The 22,563-nt window shown below is 45.9% G+C and overlaps 2 protein-coding genes across 4 annotated transcripts; one reads left to right on the plus strand and one right to left on the minus strand.

Annotated features, from left to right (window-relative positions):
* Positions 1 to 422: 422 nt before the first annotated feature.
* Positions 423 to 7,765, minus strand: LOC128748035 (NAD-dependent protein deacylase sirtuin-5, mitochondrial-like). Of its 2 annotated transcripts, XM_053846849.1 has the most exons (8): positions 7,598 to 7,765; positions 7,412 to 7,536; positions 7,097 to 7,322; positions 6,723 to 6,810; positions 4,371 to 4,424; positions 4,165 to 4,288; positions 3,668 to 3,783; positions 425 to 3,362 (listed from the first exon to the last, which is right to left on the minus strand). In XM_053846849.1, exons 1-8 carry the CDS (start codon positions 7,620 to 7,622, stop codon positions 3,299 to 3,301), a joined length of 822 nt encoding a protein of 273 aa, XP_053702824.1. In that variant the 5' UTR covers positions 7,623 to 7,765; the 3' UTR covers positions 425 to 3,298. The 2 variants fall into 2 exon arrangements, with proteins under 2 accessions (XP_053703653.1, XP_053702824.1); XM_053847678.1 differs by lacking the exon at positions 3,668 to 3,783 and having other exon boundaries at positions 423 to 3,362.
* Positions 7,766 to 8,503: 738 nt separating this feature from the next.
* On the plus strand, positions 8,504 to 19,601 carry LOC128769804 (alanine aminotransferase 2-like). 2 transcript variants are annotated; one of them, XM_053884205.1, is made up of 23 exons: positions 8,504 to 8,775; positions 8,841 to 8,929; positions 9,993 to 10,082; positions 10,144 to 10,252; positions 10,388 to 10,521; positions 10,933 to 11,176; positions 11,241 to 11,320; positions 11,381 to 11,517; positions 12,320 to 12,494; positions 12,554 to 12,709; positions 13,306 to 13,403; positions 13,499 to 13,591; positions 13,838 to 13,967; positions 15,030 to 15,119; positions 15,184 to 15,292; positions 16,237 to 16,373; positions 16,430 to 16,673; positions 16,762 to 16,841; positions 16,903 to 17,039; positions 17,323 to 17,494; positions 18,585 to 18,740; positions 18,980 to 19,083; positions 19,440 to 19,601. In XM_053884205.1, the coding sequence occupies exons 2-23, from the start codon at positions 8,921 to 8,923 to the stop codon at positions 19,522 to 19,524; spliced, it is 2,769 nt and encodes a 922-aa protein (XP_053740180.1). In that variant the 5' UTR covers positions 8,504 to 8,775; positions 8,841 to 8,920; the 3' UTR covers positions 19,525 to 19,601. The 2 variants fall into 2 exon arrangements, 1 of the variants encoding a protein (XP_053740180.1); XR_008416517.1 differs by lacking the exons at positions 17,323 to 17,494; positions 19,440 to 19,601.
* The last annotated feature ends 2,962 nt before the right edge of the window (positions 19,602 to 22,563 follow it).

The raw sequence follows: 22,563 nt of genomic DNA on the forward strand, positions 1-22,563 counted from the left end.
TTTCGAGCTGGTAAAAATACTTGAAGCTGTCTATGATTAGCAACGAGTCTGGGAACCTGTTTGACTCGCCAGTTGTTATGCCAGAATCAACAAGTGTGCGGCAGGATGACAATGGAGACATTGGCTCAGTTATTAAAGACACAAAAAAGTACTGCCAATGATGTCCAATGAAACACAATTACAATCAAGTGATCACAATCAAATTTAACACCAAATATAATATATATATAATAAATAAATGGAACATTTTATTGAACATTGTTTCTTGTCACAAAACAGCAGTACGAATGCAGCCATTACGACAGCAACACAATCTGGTCCACCAGTGCCATGGACCTCACCCAATCCAGAAATCGTGGAAAAATATGAATAAATCAATAATGATACAAAAGTAACAGTTAAGTTATGAAACAAAAGTGTCTGTCTCCAATGTGTCTCATGTTTCCTGACTGTTTACGATCAGTTTGAACTCATTTGAACACTTTTCCCATTGACGAAATAGTGGAAAAGTTTTCACTGACGTCGTTGATCATTTCACGACTGAGAATTTGTGGATGGTCCCCTAAATTCAATTTAGCGCTGCTGGTGAGAGAGCGAGGGCTTTCCAGGGACACAGACCAACAGACAGCGTCTGTGGTGGAGCGGATGTCTGTTGAATAGCCAATATCCATCGAATTTGGTCGCGGTCAAAGCTCCGCAGTTCCCGTTTACCACTTGAACATCCACGAAAACAGCGCTCGGACACTATGGTTAGGCGAGATCTCCCTGTATTTGAAGGTCCAGTCAGGCTTCGCCCTCGTACAGAAGGAGCAAATGAATGGTGAGCATTGCCAAAACGGCCATTTTGTGTAAACAATAAGCAGCAGATGAGTCCAGAGGGAAGACCTTTGAGGCACATTCACGCTTTGACCTACATTCGCTCAGCCCTCTCTGGTTTCAGCGCGTGAGCTGGGTAGAACCGCAGAGATTGGTGTGAAATCACCGGCTAACAGGCGGGAAATTGGTTGTTATTTTTGGAGCAGAGACACGAGGGACAGTCGGACCATCAGCCGCTCCGCCATGAGTGGGCGATGAAAGAGAATCAGCAGAGGAGAAGACACTTGACACAAGCTGGACACCTGAGTCACAGGAGTCACAGCTCCTGCAAACATTTACGAAAAGATTTACGAAACCAAGGATAAGCACGTACCAAATGATGTCATGCATCGAGCACAAAATCATTTATGACAGTGAGATACGACAAAAATTCTGTCGATATTTATTGTAAAGGTTCATACACAAAATGGAAATAAAGCAATGGAAAGAAACATCAAACTGAAATCACAAGACGAAATGTCGATACTCATTTGAAAATTGAAAAACAATTGAAACCTAATAAATGATTAGTCAAAGGAAAACACTGTGAGACAGAAAGGGCTGAGGAATCGGGGGTGGGTGGAGAAAATGCAGGAAATATTCAAGAAAATAAAAAGATTATTATTAATCAAAGAACAGTTGGTCATCATGTTAACGCTATTGGGAACGCAAACCGTTGTTCCTGACAGATAATGTAAATAAAAAAAATGTAATCAATGAAAAACCAAAAGAAAAAAAAATGGAAAGAAAAAAAAAAAAAAAAGGAAACGTGGCCGACTGACAGGAAAACACAATTGTATCTGACGTTCGTCCTCGAGACTGCGATGTGAAATGAGATGTGCTGGTTCATGTTACCAACTCACGCAGTCAGTGTTTCACAGGAAGAGACTGGGGAAGGCGCCAGCGTGCGTCTCGTCTTTCACAAGCAACACCACACCGCCCTCTGTCGGTCTGTCCAGCTACACAGCCACTCAACCCCCAAACACCTCAGACGGTCTGCATTTCTCGAAAATGAAAGGGTAGTATTACCACGACAAATACAACTACTACTACCACCACTACCAATAATTATGAAACAATAGATTAAGAGTCAACAAGTGGCAACAACTTTCCCATGGAGTGGACAGGACTGACATGGAAAACACCTTGGCCATGCTTCTGTGGGACCTGAGCATCAGGTCCGAGTGGACAAGGCCATCACCATGGGACACCAGACGTAAAGTAGCAGGAGAAGTAAACAATGTTGGTTCATGAGCCATGATGCCTTGCGCATTGAAATAAGACGGATGGAAGACTGGATTCAGTAACAACTCTAGTATAACAGAGGAGTCATCTTGGCTGGAGGACAACGATTCCCAGAATGGGGACGGGCACCTGAGAGCAGGAATCAGGCCTGCGTCCATGATGTCCAGCCAAAAATGAGCCCCACAGACGAATGATCAACCAGCCACAGGGCAGAGTCCACCAGTGCCACGGACTTTACCTAATCCATGTGTAATGACCTGGGATCATGACTGAGAGTTTGACTCTTCACTTATGATGGTTTTATTAAGCTACGTAGCCTCACAACTGCCCATTTTCATCAGTCCAAATTGAGAAAACACATTTCTGTTTTGGTACTTGTGAGCTCACCCTCTCTCTGCGATCCAAAGGGTATCTTGCAGGACGTGCCTCCAGGAGTATGAGGTGCCGTACTCCAGGTTTAGCCAGGAAGGAAAGGGTTTGGCCCATTCAGACTGGAGCTCCTCGACCATGGGTGTCAGAGGGTGGAATGTCTCGCGTAGGATGGAGAAGATATAAACTCCAGGTGGAGGAGTCCAGGTGTCTTGCAACATATTCTGAGGTGTTACACTTCAAGGCTTGTCAAGTGGACTTTTCCATCCAACAAAGCCCATGAGACGTAAACCTTCCTGGTCGACTCATAGATGTTGCAATTGGATGTTTCCGCTTACTCTGCATTTCCTGAGGGTCAAGCAGAGGTGGGCTCGAATGAGGTGGTGCGGGTTGTCATTGTAAGCGCTCCTTGCTACTGTGCTTGTGGTGATACATGATATATATACTTGCCAAAAATGAGGCATTAACATCCCATACCAAGCGGCATGATCACCCTAAAGGTGCAACCAACCCCTCGGACTTTCCGGTGAAGTGCTCTTTATGCCGCCAGGAAGTGCCACAGCTGAGGCACATGACATCTGCATCTCACTGGGAAGCAAAAGATTCTGGAACAAGGATGTGTTGGTGTCTGGATAAGGTAGAAAGATATATTCGGAAAACATGTCTGTCAAGCTATCTCAGTGTACTCTTCTAGATCCTTCTAGATACATGTTTCTTGTATGTAGCAAAGCACTGGGCAACTGGGCCCTCGAGTGTTGTGGTGGCCATGAGTCGCTCCAGCTCATAAAACCTCAAAACAAGTGTGGGATGTGGGCTATCTGGTTGGTCCTTAGATTTTGTGGCAGCAGAGGGCGAAAGGCAGGATTTCAGCACACGGGCCCTGGAAGTGGAACCTGAAATAGAAAGGTTTCTATATTAAAACCAAAGATGAATCAGCTGGCAGACAAAACACTTGAGGCCCTCCTGCTTCCTCAGTCCCCATCAGAGTTCAGATCATGACGCTCGGGAAGAGTGACCCTCGAGCGCCCTCTAGTGGTTTACTTTTGGATTTTTCCGCACATCTTACAAAAAAAAATAAATAAATAAAATAAAACAAATCCACCTCTACAAAGATGAGTCGCTTTTTTTTAATTACAAAAGCAGAGAAATTAGAGGACCCTCAAACTAAAAGGAAACTTCAGGAGCCTTTGACGTGTACCTGCAGGACATGGTCACTAGTGTGGGCTCCAGGTTGAACTCTGCGACAGGGATGCCTCGGTCCACCACCTGATGTGCAAACATGGCCACTGGAAACATGGTGGAGGATATTCCCGCCTGCGGTGGTGTCATATCACGGAGAAGAAAGTAGAGGCTGTCGCTAAAGAGTCTTTCACCAGCTCAGTTCACACTTGAGTTATTTTCAGCACTTTAGCTTTCAAAGAAGAGTCACATTGAAACATCTGTTCAACCCCAGGAAGGGATATTTAAAGATGTTTAAATCTCCTGGGGTAAACAAAAATCCTCGGCCAAAATAATAATAATGACAAATAAATAAATAAATAAATAAATACTACTACTACTACTACTACTACTACTACTACTACTAATAATAATAATAATAGCTCAGTCACATGATTGTAGAACTGTTCAGTAGTATTCAAAGTGAATGATCACTCAGGAACATCTGCTTCCTGAACAACCGGGCTCATCCCTCACCACCAAGCAGAGGTCACAGTTGTTCAGCACGTCGTTGGCACATCTCAGTAAGTCGTGGTCCAGAGGTTCTCCGGTCCAAACGACCGCGGGCCTCAGCAGTCCGTTACAGCCCAGGTGATCACACCTGAGGACGCAGTTCTGGCTGAGAACGTGGTGCGACTGGGAAGAAGAGGAGATGGAGGATCTCCGCTAGACTGAAGTGTCACCTGGGCAGGTCTTCCTCCAGGATCAAAGCATCCTCCGTGTTTCGATCTGGAAGTCTGGGAATCCAAATCAAATCAGTCACTTTAAAGTCACATTTAATAAAGACACCCATTCAGCTGCAGGAGAAGATTCTTTCCCTGAGATCACAGGCCACACGTAACATCACATGCCGTTTTTGGCGACAATTGTACTAGGCGCTTTTAGCTTGTGAAGGTTCGTTCAATTATTTCACGTCATTTTCCTCCCACGTGATGTTCATTCTGACAATGAATACTCTAATCAGGAATGATGGATCAGTGGAGGGATGGATGGATGATGGATAGATGGACAGAGCAACGGATGGATGGATGAATGATGGATGGATGGATGGATGGATGGATGATGGATAGATGGACAGAGCAACGGATGGATGGATGAATGATGGATGGATGGATGGATGGATGGATGATGGATAGATGGACAGAGCAACGGATGGATGGATGGATGGGTGGATGGATGGATGGATGGATGGATGGATGGATGATGGATAGATGGACAGAGCAACGGATGGATGGATGAATGATGAATGGATGGATGGATGGATGGATGATGGATAGATGGACAGAGCAACGGATGGATGGATGGATGGGTGGATGGAGAGCCGTATGAACAGATGACAGATAGATGGATGATGGATGGCGGGATGGATAGAAGGATGGACAGGCAGACGGGTGTACAGACAGATGGATGGACAGACAGATGGATGGATGGATGATGGACAGATGAACAGATCAACAAACGAATGGATGAATGGATGAGGGATGCATGGATGATAGGCAGATGGATGAATTCATGAATGGATGGCTGAATGGATGGATGGATGATGGATGGATGGATGGATGGATGGAGAGCCGTACGAACAGATAGACAGATAGATGGATGATGGATGGTGGGATGGATAGAAGGATGGACAGGCAGATGGGTGTACAGACAGATGGACGGACAGACAGATGGATGGATGGATGATGGACAGATCAACAAACCAATGGATGAATGGGTGAGCGATGCATGGATGATAGGCAGATGGATGAATTCATGAATGGATGGCTGGATGGATGAGGGGTGGACAGAGAAATAGATGGACGGGCTGATGGATGATGGATAGATGATGGACGGATGGATGATAGTCAGATGGATGGATAGATTTCCTAACTCAGGATATTGTATCAAAATGTATTCAAGCTACGTAATCGGAGTGTGCCACACCGATGGGAGCTCCGCGTCCACTCAGTATTTTTAATATTGTTTACACTCTCCTTTCTCACTTTTTGCCACAGTCCTATGCCGCATGTGTGATCGTAATACACTTTTGGAGATCCGTTTGTCAGTCACGACAGACGTTAAACCAACTTTCACTTTCGACTCCACTGCAGACGCACTTGTGTGGACCCTTTGTTCTGAGAGTCGCCTCCGCAAAGGAGAGGGAGAGGCAAGCGTGCTGGCGTGTAATGGTGAACCCACCAGACACAGATAGACCCACCCAACATCTTGCTCACAAATGTTCAGTCTCTGGGGAACAGGACGGATAATCTGCACGCACAGATCTATTTGCGGGACATGAGGAGCTGCTGTCTTTTTGCTGTCACGGAAACATGGGTGGACACATCCGTTCCAGACTCCGCCGTCACCCCGGACAACTTTACCATCTACCGGATGGACAGATCGAAGGACTCAGGCAAGTCTTGCGGAGGGGGGGTGCTTCGTGGTTAAGTCCTCGTGGGCTACAGATGCACCCACTATAAGAACTTACTGCACCCAATCCATGGATCAAAGTCAGACCCTTTTATTCAGCTCAGTCATACTTAGAAAAGTCTACAGACAAAGGCTGTAAAGACACAGTCGCTTCACCAGCTATATGGATTTATAAATGAGCTTGAAAACTCACACCCAGATGTCGCCTTTATTGATTTGGAGGACTTTTAACAGAGCCAACATGAGAACAGTTCACACTTGGTTTCTCTACCAACTAGGGGGGAGCAGATTCGGGATCACTGCTACACCCCATTCCAAAACAGTTACAAATGCCTCCCCCTCCCAGCATTTGGTAGATCTGACCACGGTGCAATTCTTCTCCTGCCTACATACAAACAAAGTCTTAAAGTGGACAAACCACTTTCCAGGCAGATCCACAAATGGAGCAGAACAGCTGATGATGTCCTGCTGCACAAGACTGCTTTGAAACAACAGACTGGCAGATTTTTCTTGTTTTGTTCCATAGTTAGCAAGTGTACTCTGTGTGAAATAGTTCAGAAAGTCTTGTCCAGTCCAGTCAGCCCTGCCCAGAAGCCCAGTGTCCTTCGTGCATCTCTACTCACCCTTTTCCCTCCAGTGCAGGACAGATGGGGTTGTTGTAGTTGTCTTCTTCGTAGTAGCACTCCAAACACCGTGTCCGGAACAAGCTTCCTGATGAACGAAAATGAAATTATATATATATATATATAAAACCATATATGGTTGCCAAGCCTCGCAGGCATGGTTGAATCCCACTACTGCTGTACATATGTTTATTACAATGACTTTAAGTCCCTAAATAGCTTCTCAAACAAATCCTGTGTTTGCTGTTTGCCGTCCCATGACTCAGATGTTGTTAGCCCCCGGGGCATGAATGGCTCTATGTGACTTTTGGAAGAACAGCGATGTTGCCTTCCACATGTCCAATTAAAGACCCCCTCACTTTGCAGTGCCTCACCGTGCATCTCCAGAAGGTTCTGGGATCCAGCCCTGCGGTGCAACTCGTCCACATTCTCCGTGATAACGGTGACCTTCCGCTCCTGCTTGCTCAAAACCTCCTCACACTGGGCGATGGCCTGGTAGCAGGGATTCGGGTCGGCCGTGAGAACCGCCTGTCGACGGTGGTGGTAGAACTCCCAGATGCGCGAGGGGTTCTTCGCGAAGGCGTGCGGGTTGGCGAGGTCCTGTCCGAGAGGAGAGTGAGGGAACGTTCAATCCAACTACCCTCAATGGAGCCATTCTTGTGTTGACAGCAACCAGCTGTTGGGGATACCTGAGCCTGCCATTTCCTCCAGAACCCAGCGAAGGATGGCGTCTCATTGTCCGAGCTCAGACCAGGTCCGGTGATGATGACAATGTCCTTGGACTGGGAGAGGAGCTGCCTGAAAGCCGACAGGTCTGTGGAGAAATAGGCCCAGTGAGAGGCGCCATCGTAACGGAGCGCGGGAAGAGGACAGACCTGTGCTTGGCTGACTAGTCAACATCCTCAGACTTGTGAGGAGCTGGGACAACGTCAGGCGGCTGTTTGGTTTGAACCATCCGGATGCTTCTGTCCTCCATTAGAGGCCCACACACATGGCTTCCAGTGCATGTGAAGCACCGTGGAATTGTCTGACCAGATGGTTCACAGGCCCAGTTGATCTTGTTGACGTTACCATGGCGACACTAGGCCTTAGTAGGTAACAAAGCAACTATCAAATAAAGGCAGTGCAGAGGTGAACGGTAAAAGGTGATATTGAGTCTCGTCCAGTTGATAGAGCTTCTGTCGCCAGACAGGTTGGTCGCTAAAAAGCTGGTGACCACAGGACAGCTCAGCTCTGTCTACACCGTGACTGAGACCGCATGAATGAACGCCTATACTGACCATGGACCTGGACTTGGAGAAGCTGATCCTTATGTCAGCACAGAAAACTGATAAAGCCAGCAGCACCACTTCACTTGTCGAATGCACTGAGGATACATATGCACACACGCACACATCCAAGCTCGTATTTCTATCCATGTTAGGACGTTTGGTAGTTTCTCATGGCCTTAACCCTTTCCCCAGCCTCTCCCTCTAAAGCTAACCATCTAAAACAAATGGCTAACCTTAACCAGGACTCACCAACCAAACGTACAACCAGTTATTTTGAAGTCTGTATTGTCAAACTGAGGCTTAATCTGGTGGGTACCAGCCAAATGTCCCAACAAAGTCATACGGTCCTCAAAGAATAGTTTTGTTGTTAAGAATTGGTCTCCACAAAGTAGGATAAACAAGCCCTCCTGCACACACAAACAAGGGCTTGCTGCACAATTGTGGGGACCGCTTATTGCCGTCACCCTTTCCCCAGCCTCTCGCCCTAAACCTAACCATCTAAAACACATGGCTCACTTCAGCCAGGACTCTGAGCTAAACTTAAACATAGTTATAATGACGCACTTATTTTTTTGTCTTCATCACTTCAAATTGCGGCTTAACCTTGTGGGGTCTGCAAAAAGGCCCCACAGAGACATAAGGGCCCCACAAGTGTTCTATCCAAACTTGCTGAAACGCACGCACAAGTCGGGCTATCAAGCACAACCTTCTCTAAATGAATTTATTGTATTGCCTCCAGTTGAAAAGTAACCAGTTGGACATGTTATTCATCAAACTGAAAGGTGGTAACCTTTTAAAATCCCCCCTCAAGCTCCTTAAATTATTTACATGATTTACTGATTTACAGGGTAAATTACAAACAGTAGTGTGCAGCGTCTGCGTCGAGAATTCTCCACTGCGCTTTCAGCTCCGCAGCCAAAAGGAATCATGGCATCGGTAAATGTTGATTCAGTTCTTTTTTTCCGCATTGGTTTTCCTTGGTGTGTATTGTCATTTGTGGTGCTGCCAGCGGTGCCAACGGACCTCTCTGTTTGTCTGCTCTGAATAATTATTCTGCCGACTCTGAAGATGAGATGCATTTCCAGCATTTAAAAAAATATTAATGCCACTTGACTGAATTGTTTTAAGATTGCTTGAGCCTTGAAATCATGTTTGTTATTATTATGTTGTTGTTTTTTAAATATTATTCTGCCAGAAACAGTGACTGTGAAAAAATTGTGCTTCAATGTCATTGAAAAATATTCAATATAAATAAGAAAAAAATGGTAATGGGCTGCTGCCAGGAAGTGTTAGTAGACGTTATCAAATGTGTCAGTCAAGACGTAAATAGAAGGTTGGCTTAAACTGTGGAAGTAGTTTAAACAAAAGTAAGTAAATAAATTAATAATTGTCAAAATACATCTTTCTTTCAATCAGTCATTTTAAAAATAACAGGGGTGAAAATGTTTAGAAAAAAATATGAATTTCTTTTTCTGATTAAAAAAATAATAATATGAATAGAATGATCTGAACAAAAGTGCTTCCATGAATAAAGACAGCTGCAATTTATCAAGTCAAAAGTGAAAACATTGTAAAAGATTATCAAGTAAAGAGTGTAGACAATACTAATAATAATAATAATAATAATAATAATAATAATAATAATAATAATAATAATAATAGGAAGAAGAAGAAGAAATCTGAAAATATATATTTTCAGTTATGTAACAACATATGGTGACGACTGATACTCATAAAAAAACAACGTAGTTTAGTACTACTCCCAAAGTCAAGATAAGTTTAATAATTGTATTATTAGAATATTTAAAATATTAAAATAATTGTATTATTTAGAAAATAATACAATCCATTATATACACAACTCTGATAACAAAATAAAAATAAAATAAAATAAAATATATTTTTGGTCTGTGAGTGAAAACGCGGACCCATCATGGTTAAAAGTTATGATCGACGAGTGATCATGAGAAACTGGGCTGTGATCGAATATCTCCGGCAGGTGACGCTCCCCGGACGTCGAGAGGTTTTGGACGTGAGCTCTGGAGACTCCCACAAGGCAGGAATGAAGCCCGTCACCTTCATCCGACAGGTGCGCTCCCACGTGACTCGTCTCGTCACGGTCAGACTCGTCATGGAGTCGCGTCCTTCAGGTGCTGGCGGCGTGTCTCCACCCGGAGCTGCTGAACTACAACATTCTGCCGGCAGATGTCGCTGACAGAGCACGAGAGTTTCTGGAAGCCTGCGACGGTGGGAGCGTGGGTGAGGCCTCTAACAAATATAAACATGAAATAAAAAAATAAATACTAATAATTATCGTATTAAAAAAAAAAAAAAAAGTCAGTCCAAAGAGTTCTACGGACAGTCTGATCAGCTGTCCTTGATGTGCTCCTTCAGGTTCCTACACCCCCTCCTCTGGTCTGACCCATGTCCGGAGAACCATCGCCGAGTTCATCACCAGACGGGACGGAGGAGTGCCGTCACGTGGCGAGGACGTCTTCATCGCCAGCGGCCGTCACAGAGCAATGACGGTACCCACAGCACATATGTTTCTCCTCAGTTGTGTATAGAGCTTGAATGACGTGTGTGAATGGCGAGCGGGGCCGTGAGGGGGGGGGGGACCTGGACCCTGCTGAAAACTCAAAACCAGTTCCACTGAAACTCGTGCCCTGGAGCTACGAAGCAAGATAATCCAGGTCGCACCGTAGCGGCTCGGTGGAAAGGATGGTGAATGGGAAGGTCACGTGACCCCGCCTGACAAAGTGTGAGTCAATATTACTTTTACATCCAGATGGAGCTGCGGAGTCCTTTGAAGTGTGACTAAAATGGCAAAGTCACATGACCCATGAAGATCATTGAACTGAGAGAGAAGAAAGAAAAATGGACATTTTTTCTCTTTGTTCACTTTTCTTCTTGTGTGACACTAAACTACTGTTGCCAAGGTGATATTCAAACTGCTGTCCGGAGCTGAGGGTCAGACCCGGACCGGTGTCCTGGTCCCCTCTCCCGGCCCTCACGCCCTGCCGATGCTGCTGGACCACACACGGGTGACACTGGTGCCCTACCAGCTGAGAGAGGACCGGAGTTGGGCTGTGGACCTGGAGGAACTACAGCGATCGCTGAAGGCCGCCAGGGGGCGCTGTAACCCGAGAGCCATTTTCATCAGCAATCCTGGAGACCCGACAGGTCAGCGGGAGGGTTTTAGCTGTCGGGTCAAAGCTGCCGCCACCATCACGTTGTGCTGTTTCAGGTCATGTGCAGGAGAAGAGATCCATCCAGGAAGTGATCCAGTTTGCATCCGCCAACCGACTCCTCCTGCTGGTGGACGAGGTGACACAACAGTTTCACTTCATGTTGATATTTTAAATGACATTTAATGTCGATCTCCAGGTCTTTCAGGACAATGTGTTTGGAGCAGAGCGCGAGTTTGTGTCCTATAAGAGAGTCTTGTTTGAGATGGGTGAGGAGCACCGCAGCACGGTGGAGATGGTCTCCTTCCACGGACTTGCCGCTCCGTGCCTCGCAGAGTGAGTGATTCAGTAGTGGAGCGTCGATGAGGCTTCATGAAACAGGGTCCTGACTTTCAGCGGCCACTACATGGCGCTGTCCGCTGTAAAAAGTTTGCACTTGAACAACTCATTCACATCATTTCGGAATCAAGAGCCCCATCTAGTGGCCTCTGAAAATGAGGACACTGTTACAGCAACCCTGCAATACTGTTTCATGAAGCCTCATCTACCCACCACTTGTAATTCAGATCTCGACCATGGAGGCTGTCACTTCATCACCAGAACCGTTCTCCTCTCAAACCACGATTCAGCATGAAGAAACCGAGTATCAAGCCAAGTCTAGAGTTCTCATCTTGTTCTTAAGAAGCCGAACCTTAAACCTGAAGCTCACAGCGCCTCCCTCTGGCCAGGAAATGGTGCAACCATTCACACAGGTCTCACCAAGTCAGTCCAACGTCCAGGTCATCACTGACTCATGGCACCACATCACAAGCACCCAGTCAGACCAAGTCCTGTGCCACATGTTCTTCTGACCATTTGATGATGAAGGTCTTCCGTCAGTTGACCAAGATGTTGTTCCATGGAGGGATCAGTCGAACTTATGTCACATCCCTTGTACTTCTCTCCAAGTCATGCCTTGATCTGGAAACTGACTGTTGAGCATTTAGAAATGGAAGACTTGAAGGCGCAGACACGGTTCTCTTCTTCCTCTTCAGTCGACCAGCAACATTGAAGCACCTGCCTTTGCTCATCAAAGCCATGGGCTACTGATGTCTTCCACCCTGAGTCACAAGGCAACTGAGCAAGCTTTGTCTTCCAGATGTGGCCTGATGGCCGGCTATATGGAGGTGGTCAACATGGATCCTCAGGTGAAGATGTTCGTCGACACAACGTTAACCGCCGACATCAATGCGCCGGTCAGCGGACAGCTGGCTCTGGACATGATGCTCAACCCACCTCAACCTGGAGAACCGTCTTGGCCCAAATACACACAGGTACAAAATCAAAGCAACAATACTTCTGACTCTGATGACCACCTTTCCTCCCATCAAAGGAGACTCTTCATGTCCGGACGGCAATTTCTGATAATGCTAACCGAGCTCTGGAGCTCCTCAACGGTCTTCCCGGCGTGAGCTGCCTGCCCGTGAGCGCCGGAATCTTCCTCTACCCTCATCTACGTTTACCTCCAGAGACTTGGGATCAGGTCGAGGTTGGTGGAGACAAGCTCCCATGAAACTAGTGTCTGGGTTCATCTTGTCCTGCTGGTGTGTTGCGTGAAGCCCATAGAGCTGCACAGTGCTGACAGAGGATTGTGGATGAAGTAAATGAAACTGACTCCTCACTGTGCAGCAACCGCCTGGTCTCACCCTGATCAACCAGGCGGTGGTTGACCTCACGTGCCTTCTGGCATCAGAACTATGCCGGAGCACAGGTGCTTGCCCCCGGTTCTGACAACCGGCAACTCAACAGCCTGACATGTTTAGCTCTGAACATTTCAAATGTATTCTCAGGTACTTTTCACAAAGCATCACCTCTGCTCTGTTCTGTTAAAAAAAAAACAGTCAATAATAATTGAAAATACAGTATAATGTAAGTAAGTAATGTAAGTAAATACGTATTTTTGAATCAAAACACTATTAATTTGACATCAAATTGCGCAGGCGAAGTAAAATTAAATACGTTGAATTTATAGATAAATTCATAAATATTTATTTACATGTCTGACGCTACAAAATGTTAAAATTCTCCAAAACCATTTGAGCTCAGAAAGTTCAAAATGAATACAAATGAATATGTGTTTCTCAGAATTCGGCTGCCAGTTGGTACTGCAGAAAACTTTTGGAAGAAGAGAGCGTGTTGGTCGGTGCTGGACACGAGGACTCGATGGGCAGCTTCCACTTGAGGTGCCGTCGTCATCATCATCATCGTCATCATCATCATCGTCATCATCATCATCGTCATCATCATCATCATCATCATCATCCTGTTTCTCCACCAGACTCTGCATTCTTCTGCCGAGCGAAACCCTGGAGGACGTTCTGACCCGTCTCAAGTCTTTTCACCTCCGTCACTTTGGTCGACATGAAGTCAGGTGAGTTCACTTCACCATGACATGAATCATAGAGGTCATGGGGTCCGGCCCTGCGATGCATGTGAGAGTCTGTGTGTGTAAGGCCCTGCCTCAGTTACCCTCCTGGAGGGCATTTCACTTCTCCAAGAGAGAATGTATAAAGTAAAACAGTCGACGAGCCAGTTGGGTACACTATGGACTCGTAAAGCAGGTTTCGTACTCGGGGCCAAATGAAACAAAACCAAACCGCATCGTCGTGTCTTCAAGATCCACAGCACCTGCAGCTCGCGGCAGAGGCATGAGCTCCACACTGGAGGTGAACCCTGTGGTCCGCAGGATCAGGTCCCAGACTGGCCTGAAGGATCGGGCGGCGCAGTTGGCACAGCAGGTGGCACAGGTGAGACCCAAGTCGGGCTAATTCGTAAACTGGGTTACAGGAGCTTCAGTGCTGATTTAACATGCAAACCTTTTATTTCTGGACACTTTATTTATCGACATGCAGCAAGTGTTTATTTTGCTGTCATGCAAGCAGGACAGGAACCATAGCCTCGCTGCAGTTACACACCGTGAATTCACTGAGATGTTTATCAGTCCGATTTAGCCCAGGAATTGAAAAAAAGAGTTTTGATATTGACTTAAATTGTATTCTATGGATCAAAAGCACTGGCATATGGTTTGAAGTTTAATGTCCTGGTAACAGAACTATGGGTGAAACCTGATCTGAGACAGGGTGGGCAATTACATTTCCTTTAGGGCAGAAGAAAAACGTGACTTGAATTTACCTTCAATTTTGTGACGATAAAATTATGAAACGTTATGAAATGTATAAATATTATTCATATAGAACATGAAAACTTTATTTGTGGAGCAACACATATTGTTTCACGAGATTTTTTTACGGAGTAATATTTGACATCAACGGAGAGCTCAAACAAAAAGAAAAATAGAATTCAAATGCCAGTGACTGTTTTTTCTTTTCTTTTCTACAAAGGCCTAAAATCACTCAGTGATGAAAAAAGGACATTTTTTATTCATGTGCATTTATGATTTTTGAAATATATATTTGCATGATCATATTCTTTACTTTTACCTGCACTTCCGATCTCTGATCCTTCACGGAGATCTTTTTATTATTTTTTTTATTTTGTTAAAATTCAAATATTTTTCTTCTTACAGTGGTGATACTTATTTTATTCCTATTTTGTCCTTTATTTTTACTTTCTTCCATTTGTTTGTCTATTTCCTCTTCTATATCCATCCATCTGTTATATCAGTCATTGAACATGTTTTTGTGGCCGTCTTGTCTCTTCACTAGTGATTTTGGAAAGGCATTTTTGAATATTTTGTCCAACTAACTGGTTAATGTATACAGTGACTTGCCGTACTTCCATGTTTCTGCCATGAAGCTTCTGGCTCTGCACAGAAAAGCCTGGTTTAATGTAGAACGTTTGCTCATCAGGGGGTCCAGAAGCCATTCACCAGGGTCATCGACATCAGCTGTGGTGACTCCCACCAAGTGGGAATGTCACCCACCAAGTTGGTTCGCCAGGTGGGTGTTTCTCCCATTTCTCCCCTCATATCAGTCGCTTGATGTCGTCCGTCTTCCCTGTCAGGTTTTGGCGGTGTGTCTGCACCCTGACCTGCTCCAGGACCAAAGTCTCCCTCAGGATGTCCGACAGAGGGCCCAGAAGCTGCTGGCAGCCTGCGGCGGAGGCAGTGTGGGTGCGAGAGAATTTTCCAGTTTCACTGTCTGTCATTCTATTGTTGCGTCACTGAATCACAACCCTGAGCCTGGGCTCCTGGTGGCTCTGCAGAGTCAACCTCTCTGCCACAACTGTTGAAAATGTTGGCGATGACCATGTCGCATGATCGCATCTAATAACGCAATTCCAACCAATCCCCACCAGTTCTGCGAGGCACGGTAACTTTTGCGATTTGGACATGAGGGATCCTGAATCAATTTCTAAATGTGCAAATTTCCATGAATAAAACGTAGAACAGACAGAAGTGAAAAGCGGAACTGACTTGTCACCCGAACACTATACGGGGCGGACGTAAACAAACATGGCCGACCTCAAGATCCATCTCTCTCCAGGCTGCTTCTACATCCCGACCCTGTGGAACAGATCAGCAAGTGAGCCGCTCACACACAAGTTTGCCTCTCAGACTCCGCCCCCATCCAAACCTCCATCAGGCTCCGCCCTCGTGAGGAGCTCGGGAACAAAATAACCAACGCTTACAACACACTTTCAGCCCAGAAACTACCCAGGGAACATCATTATAAAAAAGATGGACTTATTTTATCATCAGTGTTTTTATTCTGCATGTACATTTATTTATCCGTTTATTTTGTGGGTTTGCACTTTAAATACTCACTGTTTTTTGCCAACCAAGGAATATTTCCTCAAAATCATTGCACTGCATTGCATTGAACTTTCACCGCAGTATTTTTTGGTAAAATCTGCCACAAAATCAGATATTTTTGGCCTCAACAATGAAAAGAAAAACAAGTCTGATAAAGGAAAAAGTCTGGAGGGTCTAATCTTCCGTCTCTAAGTGGTAATACTGTAATTACTGCTTTGAATTTTACGGATATATACAGGTAGCTCACATTAGTCGACGGACTCAAGCGCCAACAACTCCAGTGACCTCTCGCTTTCTTTCAGGTTCCTACTCCCGAACATCTCGTGGAATCCCACAAGTCCACAGAAGTATCGCCGAGTTCATCACGCGGCGGGACGGCGGCGCCCCTTGCAGCCCCGACAACATCATCTTCTGCTGCGGCTCCCAACGGGCTTTACTGGTACGACAAACACTGATGGCTACAATGAGCGAAAGAATTAAAAATATCGTGTTCAGCTGTTTGGGCACTTGATGGCGAGTGGCGAGGGAAAGACCCGGACCGGGATGTTGACGCCCTCTCCCTGCCCCCACACTCTGCCTATGCTGCTGGATGAGTGCGGGCTGGTCATGGAGTCCTACCACTTAAAGGAGGACAACAACTGGGCCATCGACCTGGAGGAGCTTCATCGAGCTCTGAAGGACAGTAGAGGGCGCTCCGAGCCGCGAGCCATTTACATTAGTAACCCTGGAAACCCAACAGGTGGACAGATGGAATTTCCGACCCTCGTTCTAATGAGCATAATATTTAAGAATCTATTCAGAGCGAAGATGCAATTCGTCTTCTTCAGGTCACGTCCAAGTCAGAGAGACAATCGAAGACGTGATCCGATTCGCTGCAGCTGAGCGGCTCGTCATACTGGCAGAAGAGGTGAGAGCGAAATATGGTTCTTGGGTTTGAGTTTTCAGTGACGTCTTGTGGCATTTCCCAGGTCTACCAGGACAGCGTCTACGGGGAGGACCGAGAGTTTCTGTCCTACAGGCGAGTCTTGCTGGAGATGGGGGCCGGATACGCAGACACGGTGGAGATGGTCTCGTTCCACTCTCTGTCCAGTGCCTGCATGCAGGAGTGAGTCAATGGTTCTTCACGACTCTCCTCTATTGTCACTGTCTGAGTCATGGAGCTGCCTCTGGCATGGATGCGCTGCTGCTTTCAGTCCTGTCCAGTTCCGGCTGGCTCTGCCAGCTCCTGCGCTTTAGGGATGAGCCACGTCTCCAAACGTTTCGCCTTACACTTGAGAGTTCTGTCCTTCAGCCCACAAACGTTCTTATACTCCCTGGTCACTGGGTACAGAGGGAGAGCCTGGAGACTTGAAGTTCCTCAAATCTAAGTGGTCTTTCTTCTTGTCCAGGTGTGGCCTCAGAGGAGCCTATATGGAAACTATTAATCTGGACCCATCGGTCAGTGCATTTCTACAGAACATGCAGGCGACCTCCTCCCCTGCGATTCTGCCTCAGCTGGCGATAGACGTCATGGTGACTCCGCCCACTCCAGGAGAACCGTCTTATGAAAACTACCGACAGGTAGCCTTTGACCCTTCATACAGAAACACCACTGTTCAGATGCAACTACTATATTTTTTAAATTACCTTTTTAGCATTTGAAATATCATTGATTGCCATGAGCTCAGTCAGACAGCTGGTGAGAGTAGTGAGATGGAACTCACCAGGTGGAACTCATGCGTCTCCAGAGAGTGATGGAGACCCTTAAAAATGGGGTGTCAAGATGATATTCAAGGCCAACATCTTGTCAGTTATGGGGCTTTGATCTCCCGTACCTTCATGTCTTTTTAACTACGTGGCTTCAATTCTTCTTCTTTTCCTTTCGGCTTCTCCCTTCAGAGGTGGCCAAAGCAGATCATCCTCCTCCATCTCCCCCTGTCCTCTGCTTCCTCTTCTCTCAAACCTACAAACCTCATGTCCTCCTTCGCCACCTCCATCAGTCTCCTCTGTGGCCTTCCTCTCCACCTTCTGCCTGGCAGTTCCAACATCTCAACATCTTCATCTACCAATGTACTGGCTCTCTCTCTCTCCTCTGTACATGTCTTTTCAACATCTTCACCTTCTTTTTCCTTCAGCTTCTCCCTTCGGTGGTGGCCACAGCAGATCATCGTCCTCCATCTCCCCCTGTCCTCTGCTTCCTCTTCTCTCAAACCTACAAACCTCATGTCCTCCTTCACCACCTCCATCAATCTCCTCTTTGGCCTTCCTCTCCACCTTCTGCCTACGACATGGCTTCAATTTGATGCTAAAAATGGAGCAAAATGACCACTGATGTTGGGCAAAAACTCCCCGGTCTCCTGGTCTCCGGCTCAGCGTCTCTAGGGACTTGCCCCTGCTGGCTCTCGTGGTCAGTGGAGTTTAAGACCTCTGCCTCAATGGTCCTCCAGAAAACCACCACGCGTTTTCAGGTTTCTCTTCATCTATTTTTGAGTTTTGACAAACCAATAATGAACTGAGCCAAAAATCGAACTGCCATTATTCCACTTCAAAGTCCGGAACCAAAATCAGCAGGTGAACAGTCAGAAACCAAATCGACGTTCAGATGCAACCAACTGACCCAAACTGACGGAGAAAATAAAACAAAATCCGCAGCTGATTCTTCTTGTTTCAGGAGGTGGAACAAACTCTGACGACTCTGGCGGAGAACTCACGGAGAGCCTGTGAGCAGTTGAACAGTATCCCGGGAATCAGCTGTCAGTCAGCAGGAGGCGGGATCTTCCTGTTTCCTTGTGTGCAACTTCCTGTCTCCTGGATCAACGAAGCCAAGGTCAGGCTTCATTGCAGCATTGCTGTTTGTGGGTGCAACATTGCGTTGTCGTCACTAGCTTACAACTAGAAACTGACCATACGTGACCTTCTGCCTTGAACTGATGCCCCTCAACCAAGCCACCGTGGAAGCAAATTTACATGAAACAAACCAAAGTCACGGCGTGTGGTCCATTAAAGCCTGCAGGGTCCCTGACCTGCCATATTCATGAACTCGCTGTGCTTCAACGCTCTCTTCAGATCTGCGGCCTGCAGCCCGACCAACTGTACTGCCAACGATTTCTGGAGGAGGAAGGAGTTTGTTTGGGAGCAGGAAGTGAAAACAACAAAGGTTTCCACCTGAGGTGAGAAGCTGAGCGAACTGTGTCCACAAAAATAGTTACAAATATTTTAACTTGTCTGCGTTTTCACAATATATAGATATTGACTGAATTATAGATGTTGTTTTAAACTGTTGCTATTTTAAGGAAGATCAAAGGAGTATTTTTGTCCAAATACATTTTTTGTGCAAATGAAGAGGAAAGGTTTTTAAATGAAGATGAAAGCTGGATTTCTTTGAAAGACTTCCAACTGACATGTTAAAAAGGGTGTGGTGGCTCTCAGCTTAGTAAACTTGGCCTCCCACGAGGCTGCGAGTTTTGCACTTTGATCCAAGAGATCATTTCCTCATTGTTGACCCTTCTCTGTTCCTGCCGCTCAGGATTTGCATTCTGGTTCCACCGCCTCTGCTGGATGAGGTTCTGCTGCGCCTACAGTCGTTCCACCACAGGATTCTCAACCTTTAAGTGAACACAACTTCGGAGTGTCACGATCAACAACGATGCAACAGATGGTCAACGATCATGCTGCTTTACAATAAATCCATTCACTTTGACTGTTGACTCTCCTTTTTTTCTTGTCCTAAAACCCACTTGATGCCATGCTGTAGCTCCTGTATGGATCCCCACATATATGGACTTATATGGGTATATGGAGTAGTTTTCACTTTTGATGTGCTTTTCCTTCTGTTTTTTTGAGTGTAGAAGAGAAGTGAATGTCAATGATTTGTAGCTCCAGTGTTTCCGTAGTGGTTCGGATGAAGCTGAGGATGGTGCTCTTCTCGTCTGTTTCTGGCCAAAAATCGTTTGCCTATAAGTAACACTGTTTTTTTTCGAAGTTTTTTATTTTGTATAGTGTAATTTAGCATTGTGTCAATTAGCATTGAGCTAGCAGAATTTTTGATGTACGAATGTTGTGCCAAATTAATGACATTTGAATGTTTGTCTAGTCTTACAGTGTCTTTAGTAAAACAATCGGGAACGGCATCTGCCAACTTACGCTGGAGGAAGGGCAGAATATCACTATTGTATTTTCTGTAACATTGGATTAATATTGACAATGACAATGTATTTTTGGTGTGTAACACTGGTTAAGTAAGTTTGAGTCAGTTTGAATAACAGTTGAATTATATATATATATATATATTCCAACTGTTATTCATCATTGTTATGAAGCTCAACATGTCATCGTCTGTTTACTTCAGTCAGTTTCAACAGGCCCCAGTGAAGTAAACATGCTCGAGTTTAACATAAATCTGAATGGAGTCAAGCTTCCTCTGTTTGCCACACGGTGTCACTGTTCGCAGAGAAAAGCAGTCCCACTGGTGGCTTGGTTCACAGATGCACCGGACAGACAAAAATCATGAAAAACAAAATCAAATGGTATTGGACAACGAATGGATAACATGGGGTTCATCGAACCAAAGAGTCTTCAGCAAAGACCTGGTGGAGAGCGTGTGCGAGGATGAGGAGGGGGCGAGTCAGCGGGGGGCCTGGACCTCAGCCTGGTGGGTGAAGGAGTGAGCTGCGGTCGCCAGGCCTCAGCCTGGCAGCTCATTAGAGCCTGGGCGCCGGATGATTTGACAGCCCACCATTTTACGCCTCCCCCACTTCCACCATCGTGGAGTGAGGTCTCGCACATGTCATTATTGTCTCTGGAGGGATGGTTCCAGAAAAGCTGGCTTCCTCCTCCGCCTTGAGTATTTTCACATTGAACTGCTGCTCAAAACAGAGGAGCAGACGTGTGTTACAAATATATATATTTTCACACTACGGTTGTTGTGATGTAGCTTTGGTTTTAGAGCTTCACCTTCATTCATGAATATTGAGGCTCTTCCTTCTCACTGTTGCCACAGAACTTTCCCCAGCTCAACAGACCTCATACCATTTGGACAGTACGAGGACCTGTGGCTACAGCTGTGGCTCCACTCCGAGTCTCTGGTGGGTGTCTCAGCTGCAGTTAAAGCCGTCTAAATTTGGTCTCAGTCATCGCTGGGTTGTTGCGGAGCCATTCTCTGCATCAAGGAACCAATGCTGTCGCCTCATAGCAGTGCTCACAAGAACTGTGACTCATGGGTCGACTCGCTCAGCCACCTCGTTCATGACACATGGGTTAATGGACACTTGTGTTTGGGTCCTCACTCGTCTCTCCATGGTGGTCATAACAACTTTGGATGTAACTGGCTTGAACGTTCTCTACATGGCGCTCGTATTCCTACCTCAACAGGTCGTCATGTGAATGTCAGCTTCCATTTTTCTTGGTCTCCTTTCGCCGGCAAATGTGATTAGATGTTCATGTTAATCCAATCTGAGTTTGGCCGTTTTGTTTGGCCATATGCCCGCTCTCGCACGCACATGCACCCTGTCACATGCACCGACATGCACGCACACCTGCTAACTCACGCGCACACGCACATTGCTTGGATCTCTATCCTTGTGGGGACCTCTCATTGCCATACCCCTTTCCCCAGCTTCTCACACTAAACCTAAACATCCATAACACATGGCTCACCTGAACCCGGACCCTGAACCAAACTGAAAGCCAATTATTATTATGACCCAGTTGTTTTGAAGTCTTCACCCTCAGACACACTCACACACACACACAGAGAGACACCAGTAAAACAGAAAACAGCAACTATCGGATGTCTTCAAATGTGTGAACATTTGTCATTCAGTGTGAAATATGTTCCCCGTGTTGTTGTTGAGCGGAAGGAAAACTAAAAAAGTTACAGTTATTAATAAAACCATAAAGGTGTGAGTGCTTCTGCGAGGGCGTCCCGCTATATCGCTTTAGTCACACTGTTGCCATGGAAACCTCTTCCGAAGCAGCGCTGCATCTTGTTATCGCTGTGAAGACGTGTTGCAAACACACACACACACACACACACACACGCACACACACACACACACACACGTTCCTGGAAACAGAGGAAACACAGCGACTCCTCTCACCATCTTGTTGTCAGCTGAGGTCTGGACACGAGGCATCAGGAGAATGTGTGGGTTTTGAAGGGACAGGTAGCGGCTTATCAGATCAATCAACAGGTTCCTTCACTCGTGAACAAGACCCAAACCAAGCCAAAAATCTCAGCAACAATTTTACCTTCTACCGTCTTATTGTGCCTGTGACTATGTCTAGTTTAAATTACGTGAATATAAACCTGCTTAACCATGTTGCTACAGAACATTTGACAAGGGTACAAGTCACAGGTTAGCGGGGGTGACACTTTTATTCGGCAAGTACCAGGCAGCTGTCCACGCAAGGCCAGGCAGAAGATGAACGTGAAGTTCCCAGTGTCATTCCAGGTAGAGCACCTGTGCGGGCTCCCTGCCTCCATACCTGGTTTTCCTTATTATTGCTGATCTAACTTTCATTTAGTGAAGGGATGGTGAGGTTTCATGACACAGTATTGCAGGATTAATGAGGCTTCATGAAACTGTGCTGATTTTCAGAGGTCTCCAGATGGTGTTGTAAAATGTTTGGACTTGAACGTCTTATTCAGT

Source organism: Synchiropus splendidus, chromosome 1, assembly GCF_027744825.2.
Source record: "Synchiropus splendidus isolate RoL2022-P1 chromosome 1, RoL_Sspl_1.0, whole genome shotgun sequence".
Taxonomy (NCBI): Eukaryota; Metazoa; Chordata; class Actinopteri; order Syngnathiformes; family Callionymidae; genus Synchiropus; species Synchiropus splendidus.